The 24661-nt window shown below is 36.8% G+C and overlaps 1 protein-coding gene across 1 annotated transcript in view; it reads right to left on the reverse strand.

Annotated features, from left to right (window-relative positions):
- LOC149571842 (uncharacterized) overlaps positions 1 to 24361 on the reverse strand; it is an 81972-nt gene extending 57611 nt beyond the window's left edge. Inside the window, exon 1 of the mRNA XM_089813255.1 lies at positions 23246 to 24361. Coding sequence (XP_089669381.1) covers positions 23246 to 24025 — 780 coding nt within the window. The 5' untranslated portion in view covers positions 24026 to 24361. The remainder of the gene's footprint in view (positions 1 to 23245) is intronic.
- Between the last annotated feature and the right edge of the window lie 300 nt (positions 24362 to 24661).

Consider the following 24661-nt stretch of genomic DNA (forward strand, 5'->3'; position numbering starts at 1 on the left):
ATTATTATAACTTATTTTCATCATCCGGAGACCTTCGGGCACCTAGAGTTATGTTATTTGAGGAAAGGGGTGTTTTCCCTATACATAAAGGTCTTTTAATTGAGAAGATGCATTTTATAATAAAGGGGAAGACATATTCTCCTTTTAGGGTTCGATTGGCTTTGAGAGGGAGATAAAAGGAGATGTTGGCTCACTCTTTCATCATCTTTTACATCTTCATTCTTGGTATTTGCAATTTTGCTCTAAGGAGCAATTCTAAAGGACTGGGATGCAAACCCTAGAGCCTGGCTATTGGGACGCAAACCCCAATAGATGGTTTCAACAGCATTCTATAGTATTGTTTCAGCAGTTGACAAAGATTGTTAAGTTCAGCGTTTGGGGGTGCTTGTGCATTGCACGTTGAGGGTCTTGTTCGACACATTGGTATCTTCTTGCTGCCTTGGCGTGACTATAGCAGTTGTATGGTTGCCTTTTAGTTGGCACGTGATTTGTTGGTTGGCTTACGTCAACCATCTCTACCCTTTTGGTGCGTGGTTGGTCTATTCTTGCAACTGGCATCACCATTGCTTGTTTGTAAACACCCTTGTTGGTGTACTGATTACATATCTTACCTGGTACGATTTGTGGCTAATCTGGTTGACTGAATATTATATTATTTGCTACTGTTGTTAATTATTGTTTTACTTATATCTGCAAAATACAAAAAAGAAACAATCCTTCTGCAACTTTTCTCTAATTCTCTAAGACCACAAGGAAAGCACAGGAAAATCTATTATTTTAATTAAAATTTACAGAAGTTCGGTGAAAGGATACTTTTGGGATCTTTCAGAAAAGATAAGTTATTCTATTACATCCATATCACAAATACTAGGAAATGAATTGCATTTTGCCGAACCATTTACATGAATGAGAGATTGGACTCCATCAATACATAAAGAGATCACCAATTTGACATACAAAAAAACAATAATAACAACTCGTGAATACATCTAAGACGTACAACTAAATGCAATCGTAATTATCTCTTTGAAAATATACAAGTTCAAAGACTCTTGTGTACACAACGAGAAGCCATCAATTTGTTTAGGAATTTCTCCATTATATCCCCTTTGCAAATAGTATTCTTCCTCCCTTGTATAATGACCGTGCTTCATATTTATAGACTCCTATTGCTAACTAACTTGTGGGGTTAGGAACCAACTAAGTTAGAGTTTGGTAGTTATTTATGCTTTTTGCAACTAACTCTAACTTCTACAAAAATCAAAGCTAAAACATTAACCTTTAGTTACAATAAGTGACATAAGTCACTTTTATACAAGAATAATTGAAATTGTAACTTTCAATTACAATGAGAAGAAACCATGACATCAATGAATAACCAAAACACTAGTCTTGTGGATACAATCTTTATGCTCTCCAAAGTATTTATAAAACTTTATCCCATCCATCTTTGTCAGCTCCATCTGCTCTTTGCAATGACAATTCCCCTATTTTATGAATGTGACATTCCTTTAAGTAGGAAGAGGCTTGTAAAATGCATGATAAATTCTCACACATCCATCTTTGATACCATACTAATCTTGATGATGTATTCAATAGAACATAGCAATCACGAATAGTTCCAAGTTCTTAAAATTGATCCATAGCCATCCACAACTTTACATTTTAGATATAAGAAAGACAGGAAATGAATTTTTTAAGTGCTCTCTTATTTTCATCATGAGTGTTTTTAGATATCCATATACCCTCTCAAAGTTGCAAGCCTAGCATGGAAGTTTAGTTCCATGGTAACTAATTGTGATTGTTCAAAAGTTTGTAAAGTTCCTTTTCATAAATTCATTTTGGGCATTTTACTTCTTTCCTAAAAATGATATCTCTCTCAAATATTTTGGCAACCTTTCGCGTGCCTCCTTTGTGGTGGATAAATGATTTATCAAAAGAACAATAACAAACATTTGCAAATGCTTGAAAGTTTGTGAAGAGTTTCACCAACCCCATCTTGAACACACACTGCAATAATTTCATTTCTTGTGATGACAACTATTGGAGGCACTTTGTTAAACTCTTTCATTTGTTTCCTACAACACCACCTTCTACGTGGATGTTGACTGTGAAAATTTAAATTATAAAATTTCTTCCATTATGCTTGAATGGGTGCTTATAACTATTCCGAATTTCCCATTTCAGCACAAGCAATAGGATGTCTATGAAAATCCATCAAACATGTCTAGTACCATGCATTATCCATTTGCAATGTCTTGTTTACTTTCTATAAGTCGCAACTCAAGCTACTGAAGGCTTGATTAGATCAAATATTGTGAGAGCTTCTCTTGCAAATTCTAATTTTGCATGTTCCATTCAACCATGCTTGTTGTGAGATGTGTGTCATCTTCAAGCTTCCTGCCAATCTGCTTGCATGCCTTGCCTATACTCGCGCATTCTCCATATATCTATAGAGGGATTTAAATTTCAATGTTTAACCGAATTTCTTATTAGAATTGTCAATAGAAATTCATAAACCATTTGAAACTTTGCTTTTGGTATTGCTAGGGAAGATGCAAGCAAGAGTTGTAGAAACAAAAATTCAATATAATGTTGTGTTCCAAAAGAGAACACATCTTTGAAGCATCTGCATAGCCGTTCACATGTCTGGCTTTTCTCTGTTGCCTATGTTGGAATAGTGAAATCTTCTCCAATTTGAAATCTCAACATATTGTTTCACCATAGGTAACAAGTACCGTAATGCTGATAAAGCATTTGGGTAATAAATTACAGCTATAAATTCAGTGCATTCGGCCCATATATTGCATTCAGCGGATACCATTTCATGTGGGTTCTTGGTAGATCTTTCCATCAAATAATTTGTAGGCTTCCCTTTTAACAAAGGCAAGAGATAATGAAGCAAAGCATAAGCTGATAGAATGTTGAAACCTTAGGCTTCGATGAGATGACATCTTGTTGAGGCATTGTCAAATCAATTACACTCATGGATGAGTACCAATACCCTGTGATACACATGAGACCAAATTTCCTAATGGCAATTGGTCAAACAATTAAATTGTGTTGTCTTCAATTCAACATTTTACCTCGGGTGCCAACCATTTGTATTTTAAAAAAATGTGATCCGAAATGTTGATGCTAAAAAAATGCACACAATCTAATCCAGAAACAAAATTGATACTAGAAATGGATTATGGAAATCTGATATTATTAATTATCTGTATAATGCTTATATCATTTGACAAAACCTTTTGTAACAACCAATTTTCCTGGGTCTTAATTAACAACTAACATACTCATAGAAAATCAGTTATTACTTCGTTTCATAGGAAGACAATTATATCAATCATGTTCATGTAAATGAGATTTACCGTTAAAATCAATTAGACAAAATTTCTTAACTAAGAACTTAAATACCATTAATAAATTTACTATAGAAATTAAAATCCACATACCATGAAATTTGAACCGATAAATCATTGTAAGAAAGCTTCTGCAATCACCCAAATTAGTCCACAAATACCACTATAACAAAATCATATAACGACTACCATTCAATACCGCTATATCAAAATCAAGTGTTGATTACCATTAAATACCACTATATATAATTAGGGCATCACATACCATTGTATCAATTAGGGCATCGATTACCATTGGTTCATTTAAGGCTTCAGATATCACTGTATCACTTAGGGCTTCAATTACCATTGGCTCATTTAGGGCTTCCAGATACCATTGTATCATTCCTTTCCTTCTAATTGCTTAACTGTGGCAATAACTCAAGATTAGAAGATATGCTCATATTTAACAATCCATCAAATAAATCTATCTCTCACAACTAGGTGTAAAATAACTGTAACGATGAAATAACTCAATTAATCTTACCTCCTTGCATATACATCATAAAAGTGATATTACCTATTTCCGACAAGCAATTGAATGTATAGCTTATCTTTGTCTATTGTACGTCCGACAACTTGGCGAAAGGTGAAACACTGCTAGGGGCTTAACCACCCAACCTCGGACCTTAACTTATTCCCACACAATCTCCACTGAGAAAGACCCTCCCTACCCGAAATTGGACTTGGAACATCTATCATCTACTGAGCATCCTAGTATTTTAAACACTCCATTCGACTTGACAACAGGAGGATACAATTAACAGGATCATACATGAACTATTAAATAATTCAAATAAAAATGATAAACATTGTTATGTCATAACTGATATTATTGCAGATTCCTTTCTCTCACCTCATCACCCATTTCCTTGGCTACACAACCGAGTGAGTCCCAGGAATTCTCAGAACAACCAGTTCTTTCTGTTAATTCCCAACAAATTCATGAATAACATATATTTTCTAGCTTATCACGATTTGTGATTTGAAAAAGATATTTTTTAAAGATTGTAGAATTTATTGTTTAATTAATTAATTTAATCATATCTGATTTCTCTTCTACATTCTTGCAGATTCATTCCACCTCTTCACCATTTCATGGCTTCTTTGTCGGTGAACCCTAGGTGCCTGAAAGATTATGATCATTCTGTTTTATTTACACCTCTTCACTATTTCACAATCTGTGATTACATGATTATGTTCTTTAAAGATTCCAAAATTGATTCTAATTTCCAGTGGCACAATAATTTTATGGATCCATACCATGGTTACTTGGCTTTCACTTGCCATGAACAAGGTTAAATTTAAAGGTCAATCTGTAAATTCAAACAAGATATCATCATGACAAATGTTGAAAATTGCTGCTATGAAATTTGATGTTATTATACCTTTTCATTTTCAGGTTTTATTGCATTTGGAAAAACTCTCCCATAGGAGATACTATTCAACTGGATACAATAAAAGTAAGAAGAAAGTTCACTAGAAATCATAGGGATTATACAGTAAATTTAAAAACGTGATCTTAAACAAAAGATAAGAGATTCTCGTGCCTAGCTGGCTACCTTAGAAAATAAACATATTGGATTGATAACTTAGCTGATAAGAATTTCAGTGATGCTTTGAAGATCTTGAAATCTAACAGTTTTCCTCCAGTTGCTTGAGACGTCACCTACAAAGCATACAATCTCAGATTCTTAGCCGGATTACTTGAACGGCAAAGGGAAGACATCATTTTGATTGATCAAAGTTACTCATCAATAAATGCAGGGTATCGGCAAGAGTAAAAATACTGAATACAGAGATGAAGTCGGGTGTTAAAGAAATTTGGAAATAAAACAGCAGAAGGAATTCGGAAATGTGTAAAACGAATGGAATTAATAATAAGTCTGGCTCCTCTCACAACTTCCTTAAATGGAGAGCGAAATATGACTCCTTGGCTCCCACCAGTTACAAAAAGATTATTTGCCCATTCGAATTCCAAGCATTAAATTGATTGGAAAAAGAGAAGGAAAAGAAAATAAAAAGGTTGGAAGAGAAGTTGGAAAGATTAAAGTTTGATTATTGCCAATTTATCATGCGAAGTGTTTTAATCAGTTAAAAGCAAAGAATATTAAAAAGAAAAGAATAGAGTTGGAAGATTATAATTCGAATATTATAATTCAAATGTTATTATATTTTGAATATTATTATAATCTTATATTTATATATGTACATGTAAATATATTAACAGGGTCACATCACTTCATTAAATTATCATAATAAAATGGTGCCATATCATTTTTATATCTATATGTACGTATATAGATATATCTATTATAATAATAAGGTGAAAGGTCATATTAAATCCTCTGAGGTACGATTAATACTTTAACCCAATTATTTATGTTTCTCAAATTATTTATTTAAATAGCTCATGCGAGTCCCACAGATGTATCATGTTTCAAGTCACTATGTTCTCAACCCATCTGCCCAATGATGGTGATGCTCCTGTCCCTAATTTTTTTCAGACAATGCTTCCACCCCTTCGACGTGTTTTCTGCAAAGAAATTCTCCGTAACTAAATTATATTATCATAATAAATTATTTAATCATAAATAATCATAATGGTTAACCATCTTCTCAATTCCATGAATTCATGATAAATGATCAACTAGCTTGTTATCTTCAATTGAAATTATAACGACTAACCATCTTACCATTTCGCAAGATTATAACAAATTAAACTGTCAACTAACTTCATGTGAACCTCAATGGCTATATTTTAAATTAGGTCAAAAATTGGGATGTAACACCTTCACCCATTTGTCCTATGATGGATTGACTTTCACCTTAAGATTTCATTTCACTGAGAAGAATTGATGGCACTCGGTGGTATGTCAACTATTTCATGTGTGTTGTTCATGTTCCAGATTTTTGAAGGCATTTTAACAAACAATTTACACTTCTCTCTGCATTGCTATGTTCCTATTCCAAAGCCTTCGCAACAAATCTATTTAGTGTTGTTGTTGCTGGCTATGACTCCACATTCTACATTCATATGTATCATGACCTCTGGCTGAACACTCTATTTCAAAGCATCCCATTTAGAGTTTTATATTTTGATGTGTTGATTGATGTCCAAATATTGCTCTATTGCTCTTCACCGTCACACATTAGAGAAAACAATGGTAGCGGTTGTGAAATTTAACTTTACATCAATTTCATTTTCTTGATTTTTTCTAAGCCCATCCAACAAATCGATATTGTACACATTACGCAGTCATGGATATTTATGAGACTACATCCACAAGAAACATTCTCTACATTCGCACTGCCAAAGCATTATCTGGAACCATAATTCACTGAGGAAATTTGTAAGGCAAATCACATGCCTTGTTTACGCAAAAACATTCTACAAACATAACCACCAAGCATTTCCATATATAAAATCTTATAAAAGTCCCCACATCATCATGGGTTGATGATCGCTTACATTGTGTTATGAGACTACCAATCTACAACTATTCACACACAATTCTAAAGCTTCCAATTTTGGCATCACAGTATGGATTCCAGAAATTTTTAATGTAGCTTTGTTCCCACCATCTGCATTTTTTCATGACCGCCATATGGTAGTTACGAATCTTTAAAAACTAAATCTTGAGAACTTAAAAGGTTAAGATTTGGGGTTTGAGGTTTTGATTTTTAAGATCCTTAACTTCTTTACTTTTTTAAAAAGTTAAGAAATTGGAGAAAATATTGCATCCTTAACTTTCTTAACCTTTTTGGCTAAGACCTTAATCTATTAGTTAAGATTTTAACCTTTGTACTAACCCGCATTTTCTATGTTAAGAAAACCTACCATTAACTATTAACGCTTTTTAAAAATAGTTAAGATTTTCAAAAAAAAATTCAGCTTTGACCAATTGAAAAGTAGTAGCCCAACTTCCAACTCACATAACTTTTGGCTTGTAACCCCGATTCTAAAAATTTAAAAAGCAAAATGAAGCTCATAACCCCTCCATTATTGGTGTAGGAGCACCTAGAAGGTCTAGTGGATGCACAATAAAACCAAAGGCCAAGGATGGGATCCATGAAGTTGTGGATGTCAGTGATGATATTCTAAGGCCAACTATGGCATTTGATGTAAACAAATTGGATGTAAATGTCAAATGTCCTAATGGTCCTGAAAGGACCATAGGACCTTGTTGGTTGACAACTTGTCCTCCTCTGTTTCTCTCTAGAAACTGACTCTCTCGTGCCCAAGGGTGGGAGAACAAAGAGTCACCAACAAATTGGAAAGCGTTTTTGGTTTTCCTCCTTTAACTTCCCTCTGAATTCTAGAGGTACAGCTCCCTCCTAATAGATGTGCAACTAATTTGTTTTTTTGGGGGGTTCCTACTGCTAACCAAGGGTGTACTCTTAACCAGAGTGCACGAGAGGCTTAAACCAGATTTCCAGCAACCACAAAAAACCTAGGCAAAACTTAGAGAATTCAGCCCCACTATTCCGACGACCGTGAAACTAATCGAACTAGCTTTCACGCACATCAACTAACTCTAATTCTATTCCTAAATGCATCTATAGCTACTAGATGCAATGCAAAATACTTCTAAATGCAACACAAGAGGAATAAAAAAGTTCATGAACCTAAGTGGCTCTCCAACCAGTCGAAACCACTAACCCAACCACTATTGAATTAAGCAATTACCTAGCTCATTCACACCCAAATTCCCAAAACACACAAATGCAATGCAATTTCAGCAAGGGAGAAGAAAATGCATGAAACCAAAGTGATCATTTCATCACAAGAACCATTAATCCTAACAATTATTAAGATTCAAAAATTCCCAGCTTCAAGCAAAAATCAGATTCTCCATTTAACGCAAATCTTCGAGTCACTCTATAATCATTGTTACAGGGGGGAAACCGAAAACTTGCACCAAATTTGTCAATCCTTTATTGATTATCAAAATTTTACATTTATAGGCCCTTAGTCTTTGGTCATTACAAAAATGATTACATTCAAGAAGGTGAAGAGACAGAACTAAAGAAAGGAAAAGGAATAACAGATGTCATCCTTTACAGAGTAATCAGTTTGGGGAAATTGAAGCAATTGAGAATTCATCATCCTTTGGCTTGGCAGCATCCTTGGCTGGCTTTGTAGCATTTCATTGCTCCTAAAACTGTCGCCAAATCATTTAGACTTGGAAGCGACACATTGTCTGACCTCACCAACCAATAATCATGCTCTCTGGCAAATGCTTCCATGGTGTCCACCCTCTTCTATAGCTTTTCCAACACTTTTGCTAATGCCCCATCCATGGCAGTTAGCGTGTGCAAATCTGATGATTGAAATTTGCCAGGGCAAGCCAACTCATAAATGAATTTATGATATGTGTCCTTCATATGGTTGGTGTCCACAACTTCTCCACACTTGCTGACCTGGGATTCTGTGTGAAGTTCCTTAAGGCAGGCATAAACTACTTCCTCCACCTTCTTTACTCCTTTATAAACTTTCTTCTATTGTTTGATGGCCTTTCTCATACTTTCTCTTTTGAACTCAAGGGACATCATCCAGTGAGACAAAGCTTCATTCCCATCTTTCAAAATGTCAGCATTCTCTTTCTTCATGCTTATGACTCCATACAATAAGGCAGTAGAGTCCTTGCATTTATCTGTCTGTTCTCAACGAAGCCACATTATTGTCCATGGTGCTCTTCAATTCATCAACTATGATACACAAGGTAGCCATCTTATCAATCAAGGGCAATCCCCTTGCCTTCATATCTTTAATCCAATCCTTGCCACTCTACCCGAGATAGCGTTCATCTTGCAACTTGGTGAGCACAGTTTTACTTTCCTCTACAAAGGGATCAAAAAATCGGGAATCTAAGGATTCTACCACTTTGGCAGCTACAGGAGAAAACATCTACCTAATGTATTCTGATAGCTCTTTGTCCATAGCCTTGAGTTGTGCTTTAGACATTTTCAACTCATCTAGCTCTCTACCTACATGCCAGTTAAAAAAACCCATAGGTGGCGCTTGGTATCATGATGCGGCGGTCCCATGTCACACTATTGAATGGTGAAGTTTGACGGGTCAAGCTCCGCCAAATTTCCTTCTTTTTGAGCTCGGGTGACCTCCATGATGTAATTACCTGAAAATGGATCCTTGCCCACCGCCGCCAACATTGGAGTCTTCTTCATTTTCTTCAAGGTAGGAGCTTGCTTCATTGTCTAGGAGATCAAGTATTTTGGTGGCACACTCTCCTCCACTCTCTTCCTCTTCTGGTCCAGAGCATTTTCCAACCAAGACTCAAATTGTAACACATTCAAAGAAGACTAAAGTGTTGCTGAATCGAACAACTTGCTTACAACTGGAGGGGTGTCTTTCTTCCTGCTAGAAAAAGGAAAGATACTTGTTTTAGTAGAAGAAACCACAGTTGGGATATTACCTTGTACTGTTGGTGCATGAGGTGTCTACTGAGGTGAGGCTCCTCTATCATGTCCATTGCCATCAGATCCATCTAAGTTGATCACAAGGACAGAAGAATCTTGATCCTTCAGATTTTCGGAATCTGCCTTCTCGCTCTTCTTCGTGTCCTTGTCTCCCTCTTTTTTTGATTCCTCGATAGAGCCTATAAGCGGGGCAGGCCCACCTCCGCAAGTTGGGGAGACTTGAACATTTTTCTTTGGAAGCTGATCTCCATCTCCAACATCTCCTCTGACCATCTATAATTGTCCCACTGAGGTACTTGTAGTTACGACTACTATAGCTGTCGAGGTTACGGGAGTGGACTGAGCAAGCTAAGAACTCGATGGAAAATCACTTGTCCTCTTTCTCCGGGCTCAGGTCCATTCGACCCACTTATCAGTTCTTTTGATAACCCTTGTTGTCAATACCTCCAAATTACTACCTGTTGGGCCGAGGGGACAAGTAGAATCAATAGGTGTATTCTTCACCTCATTCAAATAGGTGGAAGACTGCATGAATTGCCCATCATCTACAATTCCCTCCACGTATATGTTCACGCCATAAAGCTTTACTTGATCCACTGTCATCCTTGAAAAGAATCTTTCTTGGCTCTCAACTTCATCCGCGCAGTTAGCCCAATAATCTTCTAAGGCCGAAACATACTTGTAAGAAGGGCCTAACTGCAAATTGTCTTTTATATAATCTACAAGGTCAAACTGCAATCTAATTACCTCATAAGAGGTTGGTTGTATCTATCTTCAAAGCTTCACTGCATTCTTCGTGTTTGACCTTGAGGCACATGAATAAGCTCCAACTGATATCAAGAATGGGATTCCCACCTTCTTCACAGCCGAACTGAGCTCATTAACTTCCAAGATCTACCTACACATTTTCACCAACACTATCTGGTCATCTGGATATCTGGGCAACTTGCAAGGAAATCCATCAAAACTGGCTACTTTGAGGTAAGAGAAGAATGAAGAAACTCTTGAACCAAAGTACTGCAACCATAGCTTCTTGAGAGAAATGGCGTTCAAGGCACCCTTGCAACATGCAGCATATCCTCGTCGTACAAAATTTGCATAACTCCTATGCAGCTAGAAGCATGGGTAGAAGTCATAAACTAAAGTATCTTTGTTGAATTACTCCACATGCGGCGATCCCGACCACAACTGGATGGTCACCAAGGCATTGATTAGGTAGGAGGACATATAAAACTTCGTCCGGGCCCTAGCACTTTGGAGCCAACTAGAGAGGTTATCACTCATGATCTGGGCCTAGTCTATATGCTCGCTTTCTGCGCACACAACTTACACCATATAGAAGTAGTGCTCCATGAAATTCAGAGATCCTCCTAGCCTTTCAGCTGGTGCAACAAAACCATTATGTCGATAATTTCCCTCTTCAAGTTCATGTCCTACAAAGTCTTTGGCACTTTGCTCTTTCTTCCTCAAGGGGTCTAGAACCAAGAGGTCATCATGTCTCCTCTGCACAAGGCCTTCTTCTCACTGAACATGGAGGTCGAATTCCAAAAATCCATGTTGCTATAGGCTTCCCTCTCCAACAGTTTGAAATTGGTCTGCAACGTATTTTGATCGAGGGTGAAGAGCACTTCATCTCCAGGCATCTTTGTTTTCCTGGTGTTGGGATCATAGTGCAATATGCACTCCATGATGAGCTCGAGTGCTTGAAGTGCAACTGGAAACCCGGCCGCTTCAGTTAAGCTGCTTTCATTTAACCTCTATGTGACAAGGTGAATTGGGTCAGCATTCAGCCTTTAATACAAATCGCCCATATCATAAAACCTCAATGAAGTATCACTTAGATTTTTCAGTGAGCAATCAATCCCGTTGAGATTGTCATAATCCATAAACCTCACAGCCATGGCTTTTATAACACTTGACCAAGCAACCAAATTACAGATTTTAAAAATCGTCGTTAGGGAGATGGAATGATGAACTTTTTTGGGTAGCTTTCACTTTATAAATCTCCTTTTTCGATCGCTGGTTGGAAATCCAAGCAATTAGATTTTCATTTATTTTCGGCACGCTTAAGGCTTCCAACAATCGGATTTGCATTAACTCTGGGCTTAACGGGCCAAAAAATGATGTCATCCACACCTTTCCGTACAACCTATTTAAGGAAAAGATCATATCTTTGAAAATCCACCGACTTGAAATGGAGAGGCAATAGTTCTAACTTCCAGACGCGAAATTTGGCTAAGGCATGAAATCTTTGTCCAACTCCAAATTTTCGGCTTCTAGTAGAGACTACCCCTCTTTCGGCTTTGGAGAACTTCTCTCACTTCTTTTCCGAACACCTTATACTTAGCCATTTTTGCCTTTCGGGAACTTCCAAAAAGGGTTCTCCCCAAACTTTCTTTTGAGTACTCCGATCGTCTTCGCTTTCGGGCATCTTTGGAAAGTGAAAATCCGAACAAATCTTTTGGTACTTAGTCATTTTCACACTCTGGAAAATTGAGGAATCGCAGTGAAAACACCTTCTTCCCAAACATTCAATATACTTAACGCTTTCTCTCTTTGGGAATCCTTAGAAACTTCTTCTTTTCAAACACTGCACTCCACACAACTTCCGCTTGATATTCCTTGAGAAGTAGGACTTAGCCGCTGGAGCAACCTCCTTTGCACTTCGGGAATTCCTTGAGAATGCTTCACCTCCAGCGGGGGGAGAAGCAAAGTATAGGAAACTCCAAACTCTGATTTCTTTCAAAGACATTGGGACTTCAGCAAAATCTTCTCATCAGGGGGGAAGCCTAAACACTTCTAAAGGGGAACAACACTTAGAACCTGACAACCCACGAGCGAACTAAACTAAAGGATTTTCTGCTTAAGGTAAACGGATGAGAAATTGGTGCACTGAGATCTCGAAGACCCGACTAAAGGGAAGAAGGGACTCCCGATAAGATGCAGCTCCTAGCAAAACCCGACCTAGGACTTTGAAAATTTTGAACATGGGTTTGGTAACTAAGGAGGATGCTTGAAAAAGGGGATGACCGAAAATGGTGCAACAGACCTAAAAGTGCATACAACGAGATCAAACTACGTAATAGACCTAGAATGGTGTAGGAAGGGTCTAGGGATGTTTTATGATCCATTGGGAGGGACCATTAGAATAAGAGTCAATTAGTGTTAAGTTTTAAGAGTTTGTAATTCAAATTCTTGGAAACTAATAGCTAAGTAGCCTTTGGGCGAGTAGTTTGTATTAGGCATAATTTAAGAGGTTAATCTTACTCAAACCAAAGGGATCATTTTGGGAAGTTGAGTAATGGCTGTATAAAACCTCTGAGAGGCATTTTCAAGATCAATGGTGATTGGAAATTCTGATTGTACAGAGTGATAATAAGGAAATGCAATAAAGGTTGAAAGTTCTTGCAAATCTTTGTGATCTTGTATGTTTCCTTGAATCTTCCAATCAATTAAACATTTGTGAATGAATGAGGATTGAGGTTTAAGAAATCTTTGATCATTTGGATTATAGTGTAGGCCTGTCTAATCAGTTTATCATAATTGTGCTAACAGGATTCAAGGAAATTACATTGTTTTTGCTTTGCTTTGAGAATTTCAATGTAGAAACAGTCCACTCTATGAATGTGTCGCCTGATTATCATGGAATGGACTCCATTTAACTTGTATCATATGAGTCTGACCAATTAACATGCAGAAAAGGTGAATTCATAGGTTTACACCATAGTTGGCATAATCTTCGAATACTCGACAATTTGCCACTAATCGCTGAGTTTTTCTTGGTGGTGAGTTTTTGGCGGTTTTACTCGCAGAAAAAAATCACCGATTTTTTCAAAAAACTTGTCGTTTAATCGCCGAGTATTTGGAAAAAACTTGGTGAGTTTTACAAAACGACTTGGCCGCAGCAGGTTAAAGCCAAAAACTTTTTTTCTGACAGAAACTAGTTACTATTTTGCTGAGTGAGAGTTTTCCAACTACAGTGTACACCATGACTCATGAAGGAAAGTGTATTGATTTTAAGCCAAGGGTATCACAGTAAGAGATCTGCTTGAACAAGATGGTCTTTTTATGATTGGAAGTGACTAGTTGTGTCCAAGAGAAGGTGTCAGGAGTTTGAAAAAGTTTCAGAAGTGAAGGAAAATTCCTTTACTAGAAAGCCCTAGTTTTGGGCATGTTTTAATGAGGGTTTTATGGTTTGCACATCAAATGAAATCATAAGGTCAAATAACTTCCAAAATCCTTTGATTCACCTCAAAATACAAAACTGTTGAGAGCTGTGGGGTTTGGAGTTAAGTTTAGCACACGCTTTGTAAAAGTGGGCTAATTTGCCCTTAAAAAAAGTCAGAGTCATTCTCCGTACAGGTGGTCCAAAGCAATCATAGATTAATTTCTGATATGTTGTAGTACTCAATAAAGGGTATCTGAAAGTGGAGTTCGGCTGGTGAGTGTTTTGGGAAGTTTGAAAGAAAACTGAGAAAAACAGCGACTGGATGCCTAGAAGGGCTAGGAGGCCTAGTGAAGGGTGGAATTCGTTTTGCACACCCAATGAGTGGTGGAGGTTTTAGTACCTTTTGATTCACATTGGATTGGGTTGGAATAAGTGTTTGAAGACCTTGGAGACCATAGTGAAGAGCGGGATTGAGTTTTGACCCTTTTGGAGCCATAAGGTGCATCGTGAACACTTAGTTAATACAAAGAACTTGAAGCATTCGATATACTATTTGATTAAAGTTTCCTGATACCCCAAGCCACTGCATCAATTATGTCCACCATTCCCACCATTATTATCCCCACGTTCACATTCACACCCACCTGCCTAGCCATCCCACCTGCCTAGCCATCATCTGTATCATTACATCCATCAGTTGAGTCTGTTGCTCTCTATTCAGCTAAGCGTTGTCCCTGTGCCAAAGTGTCGAGTACCAGCAAAAATTTCTCCTCTCCAGGGTCACTAGCATTCCTGCCTCCCATATCATCGATAAATTATTTGACTATATCAAATTGAGCTTCCTGGTTTTCCTATTCTCCTTGACCTGCGTTTACTCATGCTCTAGTTCTTCTTAAATTGAAATGATGTGTTAACAGCTGCACACTCCAATCTATCATATCAATGTCTATTCATTGCATGGTTTACCCACCAGGATGGCAAGATCTTTAGCTCTGATACCACTTTAATGGGTTTCTTTATTCTGATAGATTTATGTTTCTCATAGGTAATTAGTCAAACAGTTGGCTTGCACTCTTGTTTTTTTTTGAATTTCTGATTTCTCTGAGCTCAAATAGTCCAGTTTACAAATATAATGGTTTGTTTAATGTTGTTTATAGAAGAAAATATAGTGCAAATGCAAAAATAGATTCTTAAGCACATACAGATTTCATTTCAGAACTAAGTTAATCAGATACATACACAGCAAATCAATATTTCTGAACAATTCTTTTGAAAATTTGCACAAGACTAAGCATTAACAGTGGTAATGTATTCATTCATTCTTAACAGTATGGAATTGCATTGGGCATACCATTGCCTGCTCCAGTTGGTAATGTGTTCTAAAAAAAGAAAAGCTGCAGCAAACCCCAAACATGAGTCTTCACTTTTCCAAAATGCTGGGTAGCCATTTGTATTTCTGATAATTTTCAGCTTTATGTTTAATGCAAGCAGCGAATGGCTGTGATTAGTATATGTCTTCTTTCCAACGAACGTAATCTCTTTCCAAGATCTCTCCAACACTTTCTCCAAACCGGTAACAACTTAATGACAATCCAAGCCTATATAGAAATTCCAAAGTGGCGGATATACCTTCAGCTTAAAGAATCGAATCAGATAAATGCACATCATCACTGCTCCACTAGATTTCCCTGACTGTAGCCTTTCAACAGCGAGGAAGATGTTGGTTCAGAGGATGAATGTCCCCAAACGCACAAAGATCAATTCCCAACACAACATTTCAGACATAAATCATATCCAACATTTGATAATCTTCCAAATTTCCTTCCTTATTCCTTGTTCTTCTCTTCCTGCGTTGCAAACACCAGTTCAATACCCTCTCTTCATGAATGAATTCACTTCCCCCAAAACTGTGTGAAATAATCCCCCTACCTGCGTGACTCTTTGCCTTCTTCTTGGAAGGTAATGCACAAATCTGAAGATTATGCTCCTTGCAAAGTGTCATCATGTTGAGGAGGAATAAATTGTTAAATGTTTTGAACAAATGTTTAATATTTCCATTCACTTGTATGAATGCCACCAAGTATGAATTAATTTGTAACTCAACACATGGAGGCAGAGTATTCACGGAGGTAACCCATAACTCTCAGAAATTTTCCAAACACTTGGGTATGATAGATATAGTCCCTCACGGCTCATGGTGGATGACAATATACACACTTCAGAAACAACTTGATCATTAGTGATCTCTTTTATCACTTCCCTTTTTCTCATTAGTGCCTTACCTGTGAATCCCCATCTTGCAAGTATGTCTGTCAGGGCCTTCCCAACCATACGCTCTGCTACCATGCCATTACAGTTAATGCTTGATGGATTTTCTACCCTGTTCAGCAGTCCCTATTTGGCGCAGACAGAAAGATGCAAAGGTTGTGGTCTTTTAAATCCACACATGCCAATAACATCTGCTTGAAAGTTTCTGAGCTAATCAAACCATTGTGGACATCTTCCATGGTATTGCCAACGGTAAAATCTGATAAATATCTGCCTTTTCTCCTTGCAGTCTAAGGGCTGCAACTGAAGAAAATGGTGTGTGATGGTAGCCCCAACAATACTGAAGCTACCACTACATAACTTATACAATGGCCAAGATACCGATAATGCAATCCATAGCATATGGAGAAAGATCTGCATGTTCCATCTTAAAGAAAGCTCCAAATATACATCCAGAGCAACAATAATTGATGTCATTCTCTACAGCCAACACACCTCTCTTACCGTCAAAAAATGGAGTACACAAGTATTATGAACAGGGACCCAATATATAGACGCCCATTGTGAATATTGTGATTTGTAGATTCCTCTATAGATAATCTTGCTTCCAGTTCTCAATTTTGAGAATATCAACACTATGGACAGTTAAATATTCTTCATGCTCACTGAATAGAAGGTCATGAACTCTACGGTGTCTCTTAACTATACTAGAATGGTCAGCAGAATAATAAACAGATATCCATGTAAATATTTTTCTCTTCTATACTGTGCAATATTGTATAGTCTGCAGACTATAGTCTTCAATCAAGAACAATTCATACGCTATCTTTGACATCAGACTGACAATCCTACAATAGGGTGTTCATAATTCACCTAGAGATATCAGTTTAACAATTTGGAATATTCAATTCATCATAATTTGGGGTTCACCTGTTTTAGCCATCATGAGGTTAGTGTAGTAACCCCCAATCTTTTCATAGGTGTCACCTCCTACTAAGATGAGTTAGAAGGGGTGGCAAAGCTATGTGTTGTCGTCATCTAGGCTTAGGCAATGATAGGTGAGAAAAATCTTGATTCCTTTCACTAATTATTATTTTATTGGGTAATGAGTTTAATTTCATCACAATTCGCTAACTGGTAAAAAAATTAACATATAGGTCAAGTTACAATTTGGAGAAATGTAATAAGAGCCCAGTGCCAAATTACAGCCTCTACTGCACTGGCCCTCTGCAACTATCATTACCATTGCCACAATCTCAATCACCACTGCCATCACTACTCTTAATTTCAACATTGTTAACACCTCCTTTGCTTCCTCAGTTACATTTGAGTTAGCCTCAAATATATGAGATTCTGTTTCCTTATTCTTCAACGCTGGTGGGGGCAACATGTCGCAGCTGAAATGAAGAGAGAGGATAACCAAATATATGAAACTCTCCTTCAGACAATAGGACCCAAGACTCTGAACAGTCAAGCGACCTCCCATGAAGCCTCTGGAGACCGGCTCTGCTACCATGTTAAGGTGTGATCACTGCAACTGTAATAGCACTGCCTATAATTTTTTGTGTTCCAAAGGCAGCGATCTCTCTTGCATTTATATTGTGAATGAGACAAGGAGAGATATGTCCCTTCATGGGACATGTCTATTCATTAACAAATGCCTTAATCAATCCTTTAATGATACTGTTTCATTATTTATGATTAGTAATTATTAGACAGTTGTTAATTATATATATATATATATGAATACATTAATTGTCTAATGATTACTAATCAGAATGATTAACTAGTAATCATAATAATGTATCTCATGATCAAATCAATCTGACTGAAGCTACAACATTAACAGAACCAAATCTCTTGAAGCATGATTTGGCTTTCCAGTTTGGAAAGCTCGTTTTTAATTGTTTTTACAATGAGCACAGAATCTCCTTCTATTTGAATTCTTTTGAAAAATGCTGATTTGGCTTGAAACAACCCCAAGATGGCTTCCGCTTTGTTGTTGGCACCTTTTGATATTTACAGCCAAGGCCTTCAGCATTTGTCCCTCACTATTTCTGAATACACAACCAGCTCATACACCACCAAGGCCGCCTCAAGAAGTGCCATCAAAATTTAACTTAACCAAAGAAGGCAGTGGATGTAACCAGTTAATTATTTTTTTATTAATGGAACTTTACATGTGAGGATAGAGCCATAGGAAGGGGGAGGTTTAACAAAGTTCCACTGTTTAAGAATATAATCATCCCATGGAGAGAATTTTCTATTAAAACAGGCATCTCACATCACACTCAACATAACAACTCAGATTGCTCATTCCATTGTATGAGTTACCTCTTCAAAACATAAGAAAGTTTTCCTAAGGTCCTGTTAATTCAAGCTAGAAATATCAGATAAGTAAGAAGGGACTACTAAGACAGATATAGTAAAAGTGGAGTCGATAAAAAGATTTGGCCATTAATGGAAAAGATGCAAGAGAGAATTGGGAAGGGGTTCATAGCAGTTCAAATTGGAGCATAATCATCTCCAGCAATTGAAAGTGAAAGGACTGTTAAGGAGCAAATGTGAATATTTTAACTCGGAGCCACAAAGGACACAATTGAAAGGAGAGAACCATGTTTACCAGTCTCACTTATTAGGATTCTGTTGTTTAGAACTAGCCAAACTAAAACCCTGACTTCTAGGAGGCAAGCATTATTCCAACACAGAAGAGAGGGCCAAGTGTCAGTTTGAGTGGAATTGGTGAGAGCCAATTATCCTTGCTTGACTGATTAGTGTCCTCATATTGAGGGGATCCTAGCCAATTTGTCTTGTCTGGAGAGAAGATTTTCCTTTTCGTGAGAATCCTTGTTAGCAGAAATTTAGAGGGGATTTGGCCATCACAAAGAATTTTCCACTTAATTGAAAAGGACATGGGCTCTATTTGGGAAACCAAATAATATCTGACTTTCTCCCCAAACCTATTTCAAGAAGGATTCAGTTTCCTGCAGTTCTACTAAATTGTCCAGAGCTGGATAACCTTCCTATTAGTGTTCCAAGTTGAAAGTTGTCCCATATTGTAAATTAAAATAATCCATGAAAGGTGGGGTCTGTGGGGGATACATACATCTTTGCACTTGACTATTGAAGTGTTAGGAATAGAGAGACGGAAATAACAGTTACATGCAAATATAACCATTATCACAAAAGGAATAAAGCACACATAAAGGAACAGAAGACATAAAGATTTAACGTGGTTCACCCAATCCCTGGGCTACATCCACCAAACAGCGAGTCCAATATTATTATCCAGTAACTTCTACTTGTTACAATCTTCAATCTCCCTTACAACTCAATACCTCTGCAAGAGGTTATATATTCACCTTAAAAAACCCTAACCCTAAGCCAATATTAAATAACTTATGTTGGCTTAACAAGTTAACCCCAAACATACTTGACTAGTCAGCCTTGGGAAATGGTTGATGAGTCAACTCAAAAACCCTTGACAAATTAACCAAAAAATAATTTTTACCCCATGGGTTATGAAAAGTTTATAGTACTTTTCCTGATCAGTCACTAATATCAACAAAAAGTCCACATAAAAGAACCATTAGGAAGGTTTGCAATGATGAAAAATTGCTATTCAAAGAGTCTAAATATTTCTCTTATCTTACATTTTAGAGTTTGTTTTTGTGTACATGTTCAATGATAGTTTTGCTCCTAGGGCCAAATATTGAGCCTTCAAATTATAAATGGCAACCCCACACTGTGTTTTAGCTATGTGTCTCTTATCCCAATAAATTAATGCAATATTTTTTATTTTATTTTCTGACTTGCCACTCCATAGGAAGTTGCAGAAAATATTCAGTAGATCTTCTATTATTCCTCTAGGGATTTTTAAGTCTAACATTATGTAGATAAGATAGCAATATTTTTATTTTTTTATTTTTTTTAAGTCTAATGCAATATTTTTATTTTATTTTTCTGACTTGTCACTCCATAGGAAGTTGCAGAAAATATTCAGTAGATCTTCTATTATTCCTCTAGGGATTTTTAAGTCTAACATTATGTAGAAAATATTCAGTAGATCTTCTATTATTCCTCTAGGGATTTTTAAGTCTAACATTACGTAGATAAGATAGCAGACAAGACCGCATTTATCATGGTTAGTAATCTTATTTGAAACAATACTTTTCTAGTAATCTTATTTGCTATTACCCAGAAGGAAAGGGATAACTAGGTACTGATAAGGAAGGAGATCCAGCTTGAAACCAAGCAGAATTTTTTTTTCAGGTTTTAGAATTTAAAAAGTTAATCTTTTGACCTGAGGTAAAGCAATAATCATCTAAAAATTTCTTGATTGATTTGATTTCCAAATGGGTAGATTTATCAGGAGAATAGTATTGTCTACAAACAAATAACATGTCATTGAGACAAGAAAATCAGAAATAAAAATACATTGATAAGTAGAAGATATTTTCCATAGCAAGTCAAATTGTGATATTGCTATCAGGATTCAATAGTTTAGTTTTTTGAGTCAAACTCGTTGACTCATGTTTCATGAGTAGTGGCTCACAAGAACCTATCTCTCATGACAACGAATAGAAAACTTAGCACTCATTGCATCTAGGTGATACTCACAAAGGTGAAGCCTCTGGATTTATCACGAGGTCACCCATCCTAGTACTACTCCAACTAAAGCGCACTTAACAATGGAGTCCCCTCCATGGTTAAACCCAATTTGCTTTCAACCCCATTAGCAAAACCTTTGAGTGTTGTTCCTTATGAAACATTCATTGGAAGCCCCTTAAGCTCAGTAATTGATAAGTAAGAGATATTTTCACAGCAAGTAACATTGTGATATTGCTATCAGAATTCAACTATGCAATTTTTCGAGTCAAACTCATTGACCCATATTTCATGAGTAAGTGATTCACAAGAACCCATCTCTCATGACAATGAATGGAGCACTTAGCACTCATTGCATCTAGATTATACCCACAGAATTGAAGTATCAGGACTTCTCGAGAGGTCACCCATCCCAGTACTACTCCAGCTCGAGCATGCGTAACTGCGGATTCCACTCCATGGTTGAATCCACTTTGCTTGCAACCCCATTAGCAAAACCTTCTGCAAATGTTGTGTCTTATGAACCATTCATTAGAACAAATGTGTATATCATGACATTATTACTTTTTGAATAGCAACTGACAACAGAAAAAATTATATGCAGGGAAATTTTAATAACAATAACTATTGGAAATTAAAGCACAGCAGTGTCTAGTGATAAGGCGGGAGGGGTTGCCATGATACCGAACTACGCTCAAACCCCACTGTATTTGCTCCCTTGCTGATTATGTGCTTGGGCAATTGAGCAAACCACTACCAGACAATTCCAGCTCCCATTCATGGACAGATTCTGCTATTTGCTTTCTAGTCAAAAGGTTTTCCATGTTTGATTGTGTGCTACAGGTGTAGCTTTTCCCTATTTGCCTGAAAAAAAACAAAATTTGTTGGAAGCGCAACTAAGGCAACCGACTTGGTTATCATAGAAAATCATAAACTGCTGACTGCCCACGAGTACAGAATTTATTAAAAAGGATGAATGTATCTTGAAAATACAGAAATACAAGTCCACACAAGCAGACAAAACCCATAAGCTAAATCCAGAAAAACCTGAGCCACTAGAAACAGTGAAAAACTTAAGGGGTGAAAATATTTTACAGGTATAGAATAGTTGGTGAATCTTACTATTCTAAAGCAAATAGAGTTTTATTGGCTACCCTTTCACAAAAGAATAGATTTAACACTGAATGGAAACTTCAGCATGTTAAAGCTTGTAGCTGCGATAGAGATCTTTATCTCTCGAAATCTGGACGTTATTACCGTTATTATCATCTTCAGCTAAAAAGGACACTTAAGTTTAATTTGTAATATTAAATGTAAATGACATGTGTCATTCACATGCATTGAGGCATGAATATTCGAAGAGTTGTAATTAATTATAGGAGTTATGAGAATCTCAAGAGATCTTCGGTTATAATGTGAAGAGTCTCTCCTATTGTTATATATTCGTATCAAGCAAAGGATATTGTACACTTGAACATTTCATTATCAATAAAGATATATTTTTGTTGTGTGGCTGGGTTTTTCCTACATTCTCTAAGGGTTTTCCCAAGATATTTCTGGTGTTCTTTATTTCAGTTTTGTCTCTTTCTTATTGATGGTTATCTTCATCGATTTATGGGCTCTAGTTTCAACACGGCAGGTAAACAGTTTTAATCTATTTGAATTTGGAATAGGTAGAATAATGAATATTTTGACGGACAATACAGATAAGCTCTCTTAAGATCTGGTGTGGTTATATCACCCAAAATGACAGCAGCAAAAATCTACATGCAAGACAAAACTCCCAAAGTCTTAATTCTATTAAATTTATTTTAGTAGGTTGAGGAGAATATGAAGGTATTTAAAACCAAAATGACTAAGATTCAAATCTACAATAATGTGGAGTAGTGTAGCCCACTAGTCAAAAAGAGCCTATTGATCAAGTTAATTGGAAAACCTTACATGGTTTTAGGCCCAGTTTCACGTATTTTCCAGCCATACTGCGTTAATAAGTGCTGCATATGCCGAATTGTGAAGTGTCATCTTCATTGCTCTTTAAATTAGAACAAGGATTTTTTGGTGAATCGTGGGTAAGGATTTAGAATATATTTACTCGCGTGTGGATTAAGCGTGAACCACTTGGTAAATTCAAATTTGTAAAGATAAAATAGGCTCCAGCGTCCAGCATACTCATACTACACATCCAGGTCAAATGTTACAGATGCCTTACAAAAATCCACATTGTCATTCCAAACAAACTCTTGGACCATAAATAGTTGGCTTAATTTTTCAAGAATATTGTTAAAAAGGAGCCCATTGCAAAGTGAAAATATAAAGCCATTATCACATAGACAATTTGAAATGCCAAAATTTGGCATACCTGATCCCTAGACCCCATTGCAGCCGTGGAATTGACCTCCACAAGCTCCTGTCTTATTTCCCCTATAATGTTAAGTTGCTCTAGTTGAGCCTCGGCCAAAAGAATTTCAAACCCGGAAACAGCACCTTGATTCTCAGAGAGCATATGGGTGCTCCAACTTCCAACGTTTGCAGGAGGCAAATTTAGACTTGGGGGACAATGTGATGTTGAGGGACTTGAAGTGGAACCGTGGAAAGAAGGCGAAGAAGAAGAAGTCTTCTTTGTTCCAATAGGCAAGGGGTATGATCTAGGAATTGAAATACTTCGATGACCCGGAGAAATGGGTGCATTATAAGATAGGTAAGAAGTGGTGGGTATACTGGAAATGCTTTGTAACGGAGGAGTGAGTGCAGGGGAAATGCTTTGTAAAGAAGTGGGTATGTTAGAAATGCGTTGGTAATGAGAAGAGGGAATGTTAGAAATGCTTTGAAACGGAGGAGCGAAAGCAGGGGAAATGTTTGGTAAAGAACTGGGTATGTTGGAAATGCCTTGGTAATGGGAAGAGGGAATGTTAGAAATGCTTGGAAACGAAGGAGCGAATGCAGGGGAAATGTTTGGTAAAGAAGTGGGTATGTTGGAAAGGCTTTGGTAATGAGAAGAGGGAATGTTGGAAATGCTTTGGAAACGAGGACTGAGGACAGGGGAAATGTCTTGTATTGAAGCGGACATGTTGTTTATTCTAACCTTTTGCATCAAATCAGGTAGTCCTTGAGAGGCACATTTAGTGTGGAAGATGGGCATGATGCTTGGTGAGCTTGCAGGTATTGGAGAGAAGATTTCAGTATTTCAACTGTATCAGACAATTCCCCCCTGTTTAGTTCTATAGATACCCTGTGACGATTATGGTTAGTGAGCTCTGATTCTTGAGGAATTTGCACATTGCCCATATCTTTTACACCTCATTTATAAGCTCCCAAAACCTCTGTGAGATTACAGACCAAACAATATTTGTTCTCTCCGAAGTACAGATGTCTGCACCCAAATCGTCGCCGCCTATTCCGATTTACCAGCCAACGAAAAACAGTGTTTTCAGGACTGATTTCCACCTGCAAATTTAAATTGAAAATAGAAATTGGTACACGTTTTCCAGATTGTTTGAAACTAATACTTTTACCGTTAAACATTTTATTGCCTCTCCAATGTTAACGTTTGCCTTTGCACCCCATTTGATAATGATGTGTTCTCTATACAATTAATCTAAACATATATTTTTAATGAAGGAAGAAAAAAGTATATCATTTGTTGGAATTTGTAGTATTTTTATTATGAAATCTTTTTATAGATTTATTATAAATTTGTATATTTGTAATTTTTATTGAAGTATAATGATTTAAAATTACGAGAAAAAGTAATGTGGTTTAGTAAAAAAAACTTTCA

This window comes from Cupressus sempervirens, chromosome 2, assembly GCF_028749045.1.
Source record: "Cupressus sempervirens isolate cs-2001-9-10 chromosome 2, ASM2874904v1, whole genome shotgun sequence".
Lineage (NCBI taxonomy): Eukaryota > Viridiplantae > Streptophyta > Pinopsida > Cupressales > Cupressaceae > Cupressus > Cupressus sempervirens.